The sequence below is a fragment of the Macaca thibetana genome, chromosome 13 (genome assembly GCF_024542745.1).
Source record: "Macaca thibetana thibetana isolate TM-01 chromosome 13, ASM2454274v1, whole genome shotgun sequence".
In the NCBI taxonomy this organism is placed as follows: Eukaryota; Metazoa; Chordata; class Mammalia; order Primates; family Cercopithecidae; genus Macaca; species Macaca thibetana.
This window is the reverse complement of record NC_065590.1, coordinates 15,346,217-15,362,573: the sequence shown is the minus strand read 5'-3', so window position 1 is coordinate 15,362,573 and position 16,357 is coordinate 15,346,217. Positions and strand designations below refer to the sequence as shown.

At 44.6% G+C, this 16,357-nt stretch overlaps 1 protein-coding gene and 1 pseudogene across 6 annotated transcripts in view; both read left to right on the top strand.

Moving 5' to 3' along the window:
- The window catches only part of IL37 (interleukin 37), a 164,504-nt gene extending 163,093 nt beyond the window's left edge, over positions 1–1,411 (top strand). For all 6 annotated transcript variants that reach the window (XM_050752968.1, XM_050752964.1, XM_050752965.1 and 3 more), the window contains 2 exons: positions 109–251; positions 1,031–1,411. In XM_050752968.1, coding sequence (XP_050608925.1) covers positions 109–251; positions 1,031–1,279 — 392 coding nt within the window. In that variant the 3' untranslated portion in view covers positions 1,280–1,411. The remainder of the gene's footprint in view (positions 1–108; positions 252–1,030) is intronic.
- A 12,390-nt stretch (positions 1,412–13,801) lies between these two features.
- On the top strand, positions 13,802–14,822 carry LOC126934378 (cyclin-dependent kinase 8-like; annotated as a pseudogene).
- The last annotated feature ends 1,535 nt before the right edge of the window (positions 14,823–16,357 follow it).

Sequence of the window (16,357 nt, the reverse complement as noted above, 5' to 3'; positions counted from 1 at the left end):
ACAGAGTCAAGGGGAGAGGGGCTGCGCACCAGGCCTGAAACCCCAGCAGACAGGAGGGACCTTTCCCTGCTCTCAGAATCCACACATGTTCTGACTGTCTTTTTCCAGAGATCTTCTTTGCGTTAGCCTCATCCTTGAGCTCAGCCTCTGCGGAGAAAGGAAGTCCGATTCTCTTGGGGGTCTCTAAAGGGGAGTTTTGTCTCTCCTGTGACAAGGATAAAGGACAAAGTCATCCATCCCTTCAGTTGAAGGTGAGAATTCTCGCTCAAATTCCTGTGCCTTTGGCTACTCCAAAGTAAAAGGCCAAGATCCTCAATGCCTCTCGCTTTTCTGCAAATTCTTATCTTGGCCAATATTACAGGGACATCCACCTTTCTGGAAGCACCAGGCAGAAGAGTCCCATACCTTCTTCTCTGGTTCCTTGCCCCTTCTAGGGAAGGAGGGACTCCACACAGCAGGGAGACAAGGAGGAACTGAGCACCCATTCTCCTCTCCTGGGCTCACCGGCCCTGGCCCTGGGCGGGCGGCGCTCCCCTCCTGCTGGGGCCCTCCATGTGGCAAGCAGCACAATTGGGTCAGGACCCTGGCGTGCTGCTGCGGGGCAGGAGGGTGTGAGGGAGCACTCGGAGGGCAGTGTGCCTGCTCTGCAAATTTCGTCCTGCATGGAGCATCCTTTCACTTGAGGGGAGAAATCTTAGGAAGCTCAACTGGATATAGATCTAGGCCATATTCCCTAAACGAACTTTAACAACTATAGAGCTGAGATTTTGGTGTCCATCTACTCTTACATCTCTCTCTTTGTCTCAATGTATTTTTAATTTGGGGGACAAGAGGGTATGGAAAAGAAGGCATGATTGCTTCTCATCCCTTAAATACCAGTACCAAGGCTGACACATCATCTTCCCCAAGGACCATCTGCCTTCCCTCTTCTCTTCCTCTCCTGCGTAAAGGCCCGGAGGATGAGCACATGTGCTGGGTTTTTCTGCCTCTCAAAGCCTGCGCTGTCTAATTAATCTCTTTTACCTCACAGAAGAAGAAACTGATGAAGCTGGCTGCCCTAAAGGAATCAGCACGCCGGCCCTTCATCTTTTATAGGGCTCAGGTGGGCTCCCGGAACATGCTGGAGTCGGCAGCTCACCCCGGATGGTTCATCTGCACCTCCTGCAATTGTAATGAACCTGTTGGAGTGACAGATAAATTTGAGAACAGGAAACACATTGAATTTTCATTTCAACCAGTTTGCAAAGCTGAAATGAGCCCCAGTGAGGTCAGCGATTAGGAAACTGCCCCATCAAATGCCTTCCTTGCTAACTCAAACTAGTTACATAAAACACAAAATCTGCTCACTAACCTTTATGTCAGTGGGTTTCATTTCTCATTCATACTTTAAGGATTTGTGTTTTTAGAATACAGCAAGAAGCTTGTTTAATTACAAAGTTCTGGGTTGGAAAGAGACCAGCTTCTGCTTGTGTACTGCTATCCTGAACCATCAGACATCCACGTGTGTGTCATATGCTATGATGTGGCCAGTCTGAGTGCGATACTTGCAGCAGGAAGGAGCAGCTGGGTGCATGCTGTGCTCTAGAATTAGTCCTTCCACTGGGGTTTGGTAAGTTCTGAGGTCATTGATCCTGGGGCAGAAGTGGCTGAGTCTGTGTCTAGGGTACAGTGTGCAAGAAAGAAATGTAACAGCAAGTCACGATCCAGCCAAGTGATAACGGAAAAGGGGTAGTTGGGTCCCAGATAAGGAGCAGCGTGACCTGACCTGTGGAAAAGACACAGAGACAAGGAATCTGGCTCAGATGATAGCCAGGAGACCAGGTGAGCAGCCAGTTAGTGTCTGGGAGGCCTGTCAACAGGGCATGGTCCTATCACTAAGCAGGGCTCAGATCCTCATAATGGGGGAGAGGAAGGCTGGTCAAACAGAAATCAGGGCCTGGAAACAGAATGAGGGGGTGGATATAGGCGACGGAGGCCTGGAAATTAGTTTATTACTTTTAGCTCTTCAGTTACAAGCAATAATAATCACTTCTGGCTTATTTAAGCAAAAAGTATACTATGAAAGGAGCTTTCTAGAAGGATATTGGGTATATTCATTTCTTAGTGCTGCTGTAACAAATTACCACCAACTTTGTGGTTTAAACAATGCAATGTATTATCTTACAATTATGGAAGTCAGTCTGGAATGTGTCTCACTGGGCCAAAATAAAAGAATCAGCAGGGTTGCAATGCTTCGGGGGGCTCTAGGGGAGAGTCAATTTCCTTGTCTCTTCCAGCTTCCAGAGGCCACCTGCGTTCCTTGGCTAGTGGCCCACTCCCATCTTCGCTGCTTGGGTTTTTCTCACACTGCTTTACTCTGACCCTCCTGACTTCTTCTTTCACATATAATAACGCTTGCAATTTACACCAGGCCCACCTCAATATGCAGGATACTCTCACATCTCAAAGAAGCTTAACTTTAATCACAGATGCAAAGTCCCTTTTGCTGTGTAAGGTAACATATTCACAGGATGTGGGGATTAGAATGTGCACGTTTTTGGGGTGCCATTATTCTGCCTATCATGTGAAGTAACTTTCAAAATGGAAAGACATGCTGAAGAACAAGTCAGGGATTTCTGGCAGGCCAAAAATGACAGAAGCCAGAAAACGTTGGTCTCGTCACTCAGGTGGGTAAGAGCCAATCATGTTTTTTGTCAATTAGCAAAAGATTGAGACTCCAAACAAATGATGTGACTGCCCTAGTTTGAGTCATGTATGAACTCCTTGGTCAGTGAAGGGCAGCACACCTTGATCAATACTCCCTACAAGACTGTATCCAATGAGGCCAGTGATGTTCCTCAAAGCAGAGCTGGAGAGCTAATCCCAGGAGAGAGGCGTGTTGGTGGTGGGCAGGCAGACAAAGCTTAGCCATAAAGGAGGAGTAGGGACAGCACCCCAGGCATGGAGGCTCAAGTGAGATGACACCCATGGGAAGCTCTGACAAGGTCAGCGGCTTCTGTTTCTGATCCTGATGATGGTGATCAACACCAGCCCAGTGACAAAAAAGTACATAGTATATTTAGTAGATGTTCCCAACACAGAGAAATGGTAAATATTCAAGGCGATGAATACTCCAAACATTCTACCTTGATCATTACACATTCAGTGCATGTAATGAATACTTGCATGTATGCCATAAATATGTGAAATATTATGTATGTATATAAAAGAAAAAAATGTGGCTAGGTGACACCGATACTTTGGAGAGGAAGGGCATGTCTTCTTCATAATATCCCAAAACTATTTTCATGACAGAGACACAGCTATTCAAATTAGTCTCTGAGCCAGGGCTGTCTCATGGCAGTGAGGACTCTGGTTCCCTTACAGACTAGCAGAAAGAAGATGGGGCTTACTGACCATGGCCTTGAGGAGGCTGAACATGCAGGCCAAATGGAGACACAGACAGCCTGGGCTTGGTCCTGCTCCATCCCCTTCCAACCTGGTGACATATAGCGAGTCACTCTGGCATGGGTCACTCATGCTTCCTGTGAGGTTCCACCAAGGTAGCGAATGCATCAACACCTTACTGAAGCACAAGGCCCTGTGTACTGCTGACTTCACAAAAAGGCATGGTTGTGGTGATCACATACGTGTGTGCTATGCCATTGAATGCTGGAAACTTTTCTCACCCCAGCATTACCGACTCCCCTTTACCCAGTCTTATTGTTCTCACTGTAACACGCTATATAGTTTGCTTCTTACATTTATTGTTTGTGTCTCCCACTAGCATGTAAGACCCACAAGTGCTTTGCTCTGTGATGTATGCCAAGAAACCACTGCAGCGCTTGGCACTTGTAGGAACTCCATAAGATTTTTATAAATGAAGAAAGGAAAAAAAAAAAAAAAAAAAAAAAAAGAGAGAGGGAGGGAGAAAGGAAAGGAAGGCTTCTATTTAAATGATGGCCTTCTCCTTATTTCTATAGTAATATGAGTTCCCCTGCAAAGTAGATGCATTTTGGAAAAAGTGTATAAATAAACTCAGGTGGTTTTGAATTTCATTTTCCTAACTGTAATTGTAATCATGGATCTTTATGTTTAGTGAAAAAGTTTTGGCCCTTATGCCTTACATCTGAGAATCCCAAAGTATTGGTTTGTTAGGGCTCCCATAAAGAACCATAAACTGGGTGGTTTAAAACAACAGAAATTTATCGTCTCCTGGCTCAGGAGGCCAAAGTCTGAACTCCAGGTGTTGATTCATTCTGAGAGCTCTGACAGAGAATCTGTTCCAAGCCTCCCTTCAGTTTGTGGTAGCTCCAGAGTTCCTCGGCTAGTGGCAGCAAAACTCCAGTCTCTGCCCGCATTTTCACATGGCTGTCTTCCCTCTGTGTTTCTGTGTCCAGATTGTCCTATAAGGACAGAGTCATACTGAATTAGGGCTCGCTCGAATGACTTCATCTTAAGTTGATCTGTATCTGTAAAGACCTTATTTCCAAGTAAGGTCACATTCACAGCTACTGGGGGGTAGGACCTCAACATATCTTTTTGGGGGACATAATTCAACTCATAATACCCAACGTGATAACTGTTCATCTCATGAAATTTAATGTCTCTCAAAAGGTGATCTCAGGGCATTTAATCTGTGGCAGAAACTCCCATAGGAAACATTCCAACCAGAGGCTCCTTTCACAGCTGGTCACTCCTCCTACCCCATCCGAGGTCCTGGGGCCGAGTGAGGCAGTGGGGACAAGAGGAAGGCTGTCTTGGGAGTAGAAAGAGAAGACCTTATTCACTCGGCCCTCTGTTCGTGAATGAGCTATCCAGCACAGGATATAATAAATAGCTTTAGGAATGGTAGACTCCCAACATTTTTTTGATCCCAATTATCCTAATCAATTAAACAAAGTCTAGAACATGTCTTGAAATGCGGGCATTGGTACATTATGAAACTTACACAGAATTTAAAAACTTAGAAGGACTAAATAAAATAGGAACTGACATCTAATATTTTCTTCCCACATTCCCATGCACTGTCTGGCTCAACCAACCCCAGCCCTCAATCTCATCCTGGTGGACACATGCCTAGTGAGTGATGTGATCAGCTGGTTCTCAGGGGGCTGGTGAAGATGGGTATACAGCTTTTGCCAATTTCCATGGCATAACTACTCCACATACGGCCAATTTCAAACTACCAACATGAAGGCACAGACACAGAGTTTGGAAGAGATGTTAAGAATTGGCTATTGCAAGCTGATATAAGCTAGCTCCAGCACACCACCACCGCCACCTTTGAGCTCCTTGTGTTAGTACAGGGGTTGGTAAACTGCAGCCTAAAGGCCAAATACAGCTTGTTGCCTGTTTTGTGTATTTGCCAACACAGCCATGCTGTCTATGGCCTTTGTACTGTAACAACAGAGCATGTGGCAGGATATATAGAATCTGGCACTCTATGAAACGTACTGACTCCTGCTCCACAGGAGAAGAGACCACAGATTGGCTTCAGCTTCCAAACATTCATCCCTGAGTCAGTCTAGAGCCTGAAATTTAGAGCCTGAAGCACAGTTTCCACCAGAGGGCTGAAATGCATGATAGTTGGGGTTTCCACCTCTCACCCAAAAGCCTACTCAATTTTTTACTGCAAAAACATGTTATCATCGTTATTTTTTACTTAGCCCACCTTTCCTTGGCAATTTTCCATAGGAAAATGCATTCTAAAGTTCAACTAATCAGGAGACTTGGAGCCTTTGGACACCCCCTTGTTCCTTGCCTGCAGTCCCTGGCAGAAGGTGCTTTATCAGAGAGGCTCCATGCAGGGGCTCAGGACAGGATCAGAGGTCAGTTGCCCCAAGGGGGCAGGGACAGCAGAGGGGACTGTTCAGTACCTTGTCATGGTCCTGGTGATTTCTGGTCCACGAGGGAATTTTCACATGCATTGGGTGATTGACAATCACCAATTGAGGGAGAATTTGTGTGCCCATTTTATAGGTGAGGAAACAGATGTAGAGACGTCAAGTAACTTTACTACAGTCATGTGGCTTTTAAGTGGCAGACTTTCAGGTGTTGTGACTCCTAGTCCAGAGTTCTTTGCACTGCCCCTGAGGTGCTAAAACTACTGTGCTATAAGACTCACTTGAGGGAGCTTCCTAAAAAGAGAGATTGCACAACCTGAGATTCTTGTTTAACTGTTTTGGGATGTAGCTCAGGGATTTAGCTGCCTTAAAAAAAAAAAAAAAACTTCCCAAGTAATTCTGATGCAAGTGGTTCTTTCTTGTTCACCCTTTGGAGAAACACTGCCTCCTCCCCATACATTTCATTAGAAAATGGTAACATGTTTTTCAGCCTCAGAGCCATTTCTGGGTGACTAGCCCACACTGGGTGACTGGACATTGGCAGCCCGCTGTACTAGCTTTCAGTCTAGGCTTAAACACACATGATAGGTGATGTCCTACTCCAGATGATATGAGTCTCAACCATGGAAAAATTCCGTCGTGTGGCACATCTGGTGGCTGTGCACTGTCCCCAGCAGTGAGGCACCCAGCGAAGACAGCAGCTGGGAGAGGCTTATTTACATGCAGTGGGACAGTGTGGGCTAGACTGCTGAGCCCTCTGCAGTTTACTCTGTGTCAGGCAATGAGGGTGAAAGGCTGAGCAGACTCAGGTGTAGACCGTACCCTCCAGGGAGACAGACATCAGTCAGGCCAACCCCAACTGTAGATGGAGAAGCAGTGCCCAGGCATGACCGGGGGTGTATCCAACCAGGAAATCTACATATAAACATAAGAGGAGAAAATGAACAGATGTTGCTCTTATATTTATATGTAGATATTTATGAAGAGCGTATAATTTTGCTTTGTGTGTTTTAAGAAGTTTATAAGTATGCCTTAAAAATGTTTAGTACATACTCTATGTATCTTTCCATTAGGTATTTTGTTTTTCATACTTATCCACATTGACATTGTAGCAACAGTATAACACAACAACCCCCTCTACAAAAGCAGAAGGAAGTGAAGCTTTGGAAGGAAGCACCCAGCAAGATTGCCCCTTTCAGGTGGGTACAGTGAGCAGGAGCCAGTGAGGTTGAGATCCTTTGAGAGGAGGCAGTCTTTAACCAGGGAAACTCTGCACTGCATCCTGGCCACACCTAACCCTTGAACAATGGTGCTTGGAGCACCTTCCAGCTCCTATAGCTTGCGAGTTCTTTCTCCCGCTCTTCACCCATGATGATTAAATCTTCTCCTACAGAGTTGGACAACAAAGCCTTGATTTCCTGCCTCCCCTGGTGTGATCACGAGGCATAGACATGGCCAGGAACATGTAGGTGTCTTTGAAAGCTGAACAAGTTAGTAAATTTCCAACCTCATTTCACCCACCAGGAAAATGGGAAAATAATAAAACCTATTTTACGTAGGGTTGACAGGAGGAGTTAAGAGGGATTCAGTGAAAGTCCATTGTTATCATTTGTAGTAGTAGTGTTGATAATATCAACGGCAAGTTCATTATGATTATTAGTAACAGTACCGGATAACCCTCTTTTCTGTGCCTTCTCACTGGGGGGCCCAGGCCATCAGCAGTGCCCAGGGTGTCATGGATCTCTGTTGCATCGGGCATCAGCTGTACCAATGGTGAGGACAGTGCAAGGGTGGGGATGACAGGGCAAGGCAGGAAGCATCCAGAAGCAGAAGGTTCGTGGGGTGAAGATGGCAGGAGCTTAGGAACAGTCAGAGGGGTGTGGAGGCTTCTCTTGTGGAGGCTTTCTGAGTGGGCAGCACCTGCTGCAGCGGTGGCCATGGATTCACCTGAATATGGGTGGAATTAGGCATTCAGCTGCGTTAGCTGTGCCTAGAAGGAGGAACTCTAAATGGAGAACTTGTCCCTATTGCCACCCCTGATCGGCAGCTGATCCATCCATCAGTGTCTGAGCTCAGGTGTGCATGGGGGTGGGTAAGAGCCCACACACAGGGCTGATGACTGAGTCTATTTAGAACAACAGATGTAAAATCTGGTAATGTAAAATGTGATAGATTACTTTGTCAATTAGCAATTTATACTATATAATTATATACATACATAAACATAAACACACGCAATATTGTCTCCTACTCATTCCATAAACCTGATGCCTTTAGCTGGGATTCCCAGCTTTCACTCTCTTCTCTGTCATCTACTCCCTACATCCCCCCCATCCTGTAAATCTGGCTTATATGCCACTTCTTCCCTAAAGGCCTCCCTCAATCCCTTGCTGGAAGTGACATTTTCCTCTTTGAGCTGCCCCTGCCTGTGCTTTGGTGAGGTCAGCTATATTGCAGTATCTTGTATTGCAGTTGTCACATCATTGTATAGGATTCATTTCTGACACACTCCATATTTTTCAAAGGGCCTAGTGTGGGGCTTTAACAGTAACTACACCACCATGCCTAGCTAATTTTTTGTATTTTTGGTGGAGACGAGATTTCACTGTATTGGCCGGGCTGGTCTCAAACTCCTGAAGTCAGGGCAGTTTTGCAGTCATTTATATCCACTTTTAACACATGCAGATTAAGGGGCAATTTATGCAGAAATTTCTAGGGAATTGATAATAACTTTTCAGTCATCGAGTCATTGCCATGGAAGGGGGGTTAATGTCCTGGTGTTGCCATGGAAACAGTAAACTGACATGGTGAACTGGTGGGTATGTCTTATGAAAAGCTCCTTCCACCCAAGCCCTGTTTCAGTTAGTCCTCAATTTGGTCCATTGTCCCAGTCTTGCCTCCAGAGTCAAGTCCCACCCCCTACCTCATAAGGAGAGATGGAAATACATGGAATAGAATTGAGAGTCCAGAAATAATCTCATACGTCTATGATCAATTGATTTTCAGCAAAGGTGCCAAGACCATTCAATGAGGGAAAGAATCATATTTTCAACAAATGGTGCTAGATAATCACATGTGAAGGAATGCAACTGGGCCCTTATCTCACACCATATACAGAAATTAACTCAAAATGACTCAAGCACTTAAATGTAAGAGCTAAAACTATAATGTTCTTAGAAGAAAACAGGCATACATCTTTATGACCTTGGATTTGGTGGTTGATTCTTAGATGATACTAAAAGCACAAGCAAGAACAACAAAAAAAATAGGTACATTGGACCTCGTCAAAATTTAAAACTTTTAGACTGGGTGCAGTGGCTTACACCTGTAATCCCAGCACTTTGGAGGCTGAGGCAGGAGGATCTCTTGAGCCCAGGAGTTTGAGAGTTTGAGACCAGCCTGGGCAACATGGTGAGACCCTGTCTCTACAAAGAAAAAAAAAAATTACCTGGGTGTGGTGCACGCTTGTAGTCCCCGCTACTTGGGAGGCTGAGATGGGAGGATTGTAGCCCATGAAGCTGAGGCTACAGTGAGCCGAGATTGTGCCACTGCACTCCAGCCTGGGTGACAGAGCAAGACCCTGTCTCAGATAAATAAATAAATAAATAAATAAATAAATAAAGATCTCTGGATCTTGCCTTCGGAGACTGACTCAACTAACCGGTCTGGGTGGGAGCCCAGCCATTTGTATTTTTTGAAAACTCTCCAAGTGATTTTATTGTGCAGCCAAGGTTGAGAATCACTGTATCATAGGATTGGACTCCTAACTGGAAACAGTTTGCACCATCAGGTGTCACAGCAATCTGATAATAGTTAAGCTTTCCTCCTAGATTTTCTGATATTAGATGAGTCATGTTTACAAGTTTTTACCAAGAGACAAACTATCTTTCTGCCCTTACTTTCTCTCGTATACTATTCTAATCCCAGCACCCTTTGGAACTTCCACTGGGAGATGAATCTAGAAAGTAACTCTCTTGGCTACAACAGAGAGTAATGTTGGCCTGTTTGTGCCAGATCCAGCTGGTGTTAAGGGTGGGACAGCACCTCTCTGAAATCCCCTCCTCTCCCGTCAGATTCAGTCCCCCATTTACATTACATACAATCATCACTATGGGTTTCTATTACCTTGCTAGGGCATTTGGAGGTGACATATATACCAACTATTAGTTTTGAACCGTGGTTCCCAAAGTGTGGACTGTAGGGGCACCTCAGCACACTCACGAGGTGTCATGGGATATTTAAATATTTTGAGGAAAACACAGTGACATCTGTCAGGCCCATGAAAACCATTGCCATTAAATTGTTTCAACGCAATTACTTAACAAGCAGAACTGGCCAGGCGTGGAGGCTCACGCCTATAATCCCAGCACTTTGGGAGGCCGAGGTGGGCGGATCACGAGGTCAGGAGTTCGAGACCAGCCTGACCAACATAGTGAAAACCTGTCTCTACGAAAAACACAAAAATTAGCCGGGCATGGTGGCATGCACCTGTAATCCCAGCTACTCAAGAGACTGAGGCAGGAGAATTGCTTGAACCTGGGAGGCGGAGGTTGCAGTAAGCCGAAATTGTGCCACTGCACTCCAGCCTGGGTGACAGAGTGAGACTCCATCTCGAAAAAAAAAAAAAAAAAAAAAAAAAAGAGAGAGAGAAACAGAACTGTCAGGTGTTTATTTTGGCTTAAAGTACTCTGTGAAGAAATTCCTGGTACACTAAAGATGCCATGAACTGAGAGAGTTTGGGAACCTCTGCTTTAGAAGCTAGAGGTAGCATTCCTTGGGCACAGTACTGCCTTGGGGTCTGCAAATCCTTTCGATGGTGCATTTAGGTGTGGCAAGACAGCTCTTAGAGTGGGACCAGGTTATGTTTGGAGACAGAGGGAACTAGATTGAGCTGCCCAATAAAGACATGGCAGCCCAGCAGGGTGTAGTGACTCATGTCTGTAATCCTAGTGCTTTGGGAGGCTGAAGTGGGAGGATTGCTTGAGGCCAGGTGTTTGAGATCAGCCTGGGAAACAATAAGACCTCTACAAAAAAAACAAAAACAAAAACAAAAACATTAACCTCATGTGGTGGCATGTACCTGTAGTCCCAGCTACCTGGCAGGCTGAGGTAGGAGGATCACTGGAGCCCAGGAGGGTAATGCTACAGTGAGCCATGACTGTGCCACTGCACTCCAGCCCGGGTGACAGAAAGAGATCCTCTCTCAAAGATAAATTAAATAAATAAATAAATATACAGTGGCCATGGCATCCCTAGAAAGACAAGGGCCTGGGAATGGGTAGAAGTCGAGGGAAATGAGAAGTGAGAGGGAGCCCTGGAGCTGGAACTGGGGGAGCAGGATGGCCTCTGAGAAGTTCCTGATGCGGTGTCACTGATGTGTCTGATGTCTGGTTGTAACTGTTTGCTGAGCTCATGTCATCCCTCATATCCGCTAGCTCCTTGCTAGTCAAAGTGTGGTCTGGGGATCAGCGGCATCAGCATCACTTGAGAACTTGTTAGAGATGCAGAATCTAGAGCCTTACCCAGGGACCAGAAACAGAACCTGCATTTTAACAAGCTCCCCAGGTGATTCTCACACACGCTGGCATTTGAGAAGCACTGGGCTAGTCGACAGGTTCTCAGGCATAGCTGATATTGAAATATCCAGGGAGCAGGCTTGGCATCAGAATGTTTAAAAGTCCTCCAGGTGTTTCTAAAGCCAGGTTTGAGGAATTACTGGGCTGATACAAATGTTTTGTGATAGTGTTTTGTGTGTGTGTGTGTGTGTGTGTGTGTGTTGGGGCGAGTTCTGGGTCAGTTTGGCACCAACACAAGAAACAATTGAAATATGTGAGCCATGAGAGAGGTCAGGAGAGAAAAGAAATTAGTGACACGAGAGGTACTCCTCAGGTGTTAGGAAATAGGGTAGAGCAAACTGGGTTTTCCACCATATGTTGGATAGGGGTTCAAGTAAATTCTACTTAAAAATTACAAACAGGGTCTGGGCACGGTGGCTCATGCCTGTAATCCCAGCACTTTGAGAGATTGAGGTGGGCGGATCACAAGGTCAAGAGATCAAGACTGTTCTGGCCAACATGGTGAAACCCTGTCTCTACTAAAAATACAAAAATTAGCTGGGCGTGGTGGTGCGTGCCTGTAGTCCTGGCTACTCAGGAGGCTGAGGCAGGAGAATCGCTTGAACCTGGGAGGCAGAGGTTGCAGTGAGCCAACATCGTGCCACTGCACTCCAGCCTAGTGACAGAGTGAGACACTGTCTCAAAAAAAAAAAAAAAAAAAAAAAAATACAAGCAGGATGATCCCAAGCCTGCAGGACTTGGAGACATCTAGGTGATGACACTCAGTCACAAACATAATTGGTCACAAGGCTGATGAAATTCACAACAGACCTTCAGATGGTATGCACTCAAGTGATGTCCACAAGTCCGCCTAAAGAAATGCTATATTCAGACATTTAGCATCAATCTCCATCGAGCAAAGTTAGTCCAAAGCAGCGGGTTCCAAAAACACTTTCCTAAGACAAATTCTCTATTTGCCTTTAATATCAGTCATCCCAGCCCTCGGAATAGAGGAGCAAATGGTACCAGTGGTACCTTACCACAATGCGCCAAGGTATTATACTCTCATGCTCCATTTTCTCCCTCTGTCTACGTCACTATTAACTCATTGACTTCTGGTGCAGGCCCTCCTGGGAGAAAAAGTCTACTCTTGTACCTTGGAGCAAGTTGCTCAGAGTAGGTATTGAGGATAAAATTTGGAAAGTTAGAAAAGCTATTAGGAGGAGATCCTTCTAGTTGAAAACACAGCCTGGCCAAGTCAATGATGCTATTTCATCTCCCCAGCCATGCAGGTTCACAGCTAAGGAAGACAATTTAGGCTTGGGCTAGAGGATGGGAAAGGCCAAAGTTACTGATGCCACAGCCCAGAGAGGTATTTCAGTAATCTGAGGGTGAGGACCACAAACCTGGTTCAGGGATGTTCAGTGTTGACAGCTGTGAGTGGATGCCTGGAGTTCTGGTGTGTCTTCTAGCACAATGATACCTGAGACTCTTGCATCATTGGGAATAATAAAATGGGAGTGGATAGATATGAAATTATGATAGCAATAAGCAATCAGCTAATAGCTTCATTGATGGGACAGATTAAATATGACTGCAAATTCTTTGTTCCAGGGTTGGGATATAGGCAGCATGTGTATTGGAACGCTGATAGTCTGAGGCCATGAAAAGTCCACCTGCAGTAGTGGTAGGAGGAACAAGCCTCACTTTCTTCAATGGGGGTCCCTGTGTGTGACTGCTGTCTTGATTCCATGGGTGGCCAGTTCCATTCGTGTGGTTCTTTGGTCCACTTGACTCTGGGGTGGCTCTGTGATCGCTTGACCAATAGAATGTAGTGGAAATGATGTTGTAACCATTTCCAGCCTCTTCCAGTCTTAAGGAACTGCAGTTTTTATTAATACTTTCTGTCCCTTGGAATACTTGTTCTTGCCACCCAGCCATCATACAGTGAGAAATTCTAAGCTGCCCCATTAAGAGGCGCACACGGTGATAAACTGGGGTCTTGCATACAGCCCTGGCTGCACTCCTAGGTGACAACTAGTAGCAACTTGTCACCAGGTGAGTGAACCATTTAGGACTGCATCCTCCAGCCCCAGATGAGCAATGTGGAACAGAGTAAACCATCTCAGCTTAGCCCTGCTCAAATTGCAGAATTATGAGCAAAATAATCCATTAGGCTTTGGGCTGATTTGTTCCAGATTACTGGAACAGAATTTGGTACCAGAGTGAGGTGCTACAGCAATGAAGGCTTAAGACATGTGACTTTGGCTTTGGGTCTGAGTGGCAGGGGGAGCTTGGCAGGCATCAAGGAAACTGTTAAGGAGGGTTGAAGGATGGTGAGGAAAATAGTATGGGAAGCTAGAGGAAAAAATGATGCTTGGTGTGTAGTGGTGGGAAGTTTAGCAAAACTCACCCGAAGTAATGTGGGAAATTGTAAGAACTCAGAACGATTTAAGGGCATGTTTTATAGATCCTTTAAGAAACTTCTAGGGCTGGTCCCATGGAAGCCTCACACATAGTAGAGAAAGGCTGCCTTGAAAAGAAACATAAGTATGTTTTTGGTCTAATAAAATTGATTATAAATGGATAATGCAAAACATTTTAAAGAATTGTACTAGCTTACATTAGCAGATTTGGATCCAGTGATTGTTACATTCTGGTACCGAGCCCCTGAATTACTGCTTTAAGTAAGGCATTATACCAAAGCTATTGATATTTGGGCTATGGGGTGTATGTTTGAAGAATTACTAATGTCAAAACCAGTATTTCATGGTCGACAAGAGGACATCATAACTAGTAATCCTTGTCACCATGACTGGCTGGACAGAATACTCAATGTAATGGGATTTCCTGCAAATAAAGATTGGGAAGATGTAAAAAAGATGCCTGAACATTCAACATTAATGAAATATTTCAGAAGAAATAAGTATACTAAACTGCAGCCTAATCAAGTATATGGAAAAACACAAAGTTAAACCAGATAGTAAAGCATTCCACTTGCTTTAGAAGTTTCTTACCATGGACCCAATAAAGTGAATTACCTCAGAACAGATTCCCCATTTCTTAGAAGACCCACTTCCTACATCAGACATTTTTGCCGGTTATCAAATCCCTTACCCCAAATCAGAATTTTTAATGGAAGAAGAACCTGATGACAAAGGAGACAAAAGGAACCACCACCAGCAGCAGGGCAATAACCACACGAATGGAACTGGCCACCCAGGAATCAAGACAACAGTCACACACAGAAGAAAGTGAGGCTTGTTCCTCCTACCACTACCTCAGGTGGACTTTTCATGGCCTCAGACTATCAGCGTTCCAACACACATACTGCCTATATCCCAACCCTGGACCAAGCACATCCCAGCCGAAGAGCAGCATGGGATACTCAGTTACCTCCCAGCAGGCTCCACAGTACTCACATCAGACACATGGGTGCTGATCTGCATCGGAATCTTGTCAATGCACTGTTGTGAATGCTGCAGGGCTAACTGTGCAGCTCTCCGTGGGAACCTGGTATGGGCCATGAGAACGTACTGTACAACCACACCTTCTCCGTAGCCAAGTTCCACCACTTTTCACAGATTGGGGTAGTGGCTTCCAGGCTGTACCTATTTTGGAGTTAGACCTGAAAAGAAAGTGCTAGCACAGTTTGTGTTGTGGATTTGCTACTTCCATAGTTAACTTGACATGGCTCAGACTGACCAATACATTTTTTTTCAGTGACAGTCTGTAGCAGTTGAAGCTGAGACTGTGCTAGGGGCAAGCATTTGTCTTCATATGTCATGAATTCTTCCAGAGTAACAATGTTATCTGACCAATAGTACACACACAGAAACAAGGTTTAACTGGTACTGAAAACACACAGTATGTGTTAGCTCAGTGAAATAACCAAGACTCAAAATGAGATTATTTTGGTACACTTTTCTTTTTAGTGTCTTATCAGTGAGTTGATTCATTTTCTGCATTAATCAGTGTTTTTTGACCAAGAATATTGCTTGGATTTTTCTGAGGTACAAAAAGCCACATAGCTTTTTCAGAAAGGTTTCAAAACTCCTAAAGATTAATTTCCAAGTTATAAGTTTGTTTTTATTTTCAATCTATGACTTGACTGGTATTAAAGCTGCTATTTGATAGTAATTAAATATATTCTCATTGATGTAAACCTGTTTGGTTCCGCAAACAAGCTAAAATGATTGTCATAGACAGTGCTTTATTTTTCCTGTTGGTGTTGCTGATTCATGAGCATGCTTTAAGATGAAAAAAGCACGAATGTTGACTTCCTTAAAAAGGTGCAGCATCCAATTCAAATATTTTTGTCCTGATTTTAAAGCTGGTTGGTGTAGTGCTATTAAAATTTTGTTCAACATGGACACAGAGAGGGGAACAACACACACCAGGGCCTGTTGAGGCGTGGGGGTGAGGGGAGGGAACTTAGAGGACAGGGAAAAATGTATAAAGCAGTTAGGAATATATGTAACAATGAGTACTATGATGCACGTTTACTGAGCACATAATACATGTTAGGTACTCTCTCTCTCGCTCTTTGTGTATTGCACTTAACTCTTATAACAACCCTAGCACATAGATAAAGGAACGGGGGCTTTGCGGCTAAATTGCCCAGGGTCCCATGGCTGATAAGTGGAAGAGAGGCTGTAGTTTTCTGTCTCCAGGGCCATGGTCCTAACTATTATACTATGCAATATCTTAAGCACTATGAACATTTAATGTCTGTCCTTCCTGTATTTGCGCGCGCGCGCGCGTGTGTGTATTTATAAATATAGAGGCATGCATGGAAAAATTAATTTATAACCTATTTTTGTCACTAACAGTATATCTCCAATGCCTTTCTTTCACAAGATAGCCTTCTACAGATAGTTTTTAACTGCTGCATTTTGTTCTATTGAATGTGTAAAGATGCGCGAAAAACCTCATGCTCTTTTCAGCCATTACAGGAGTTTTTAGTAAGGGGAGACC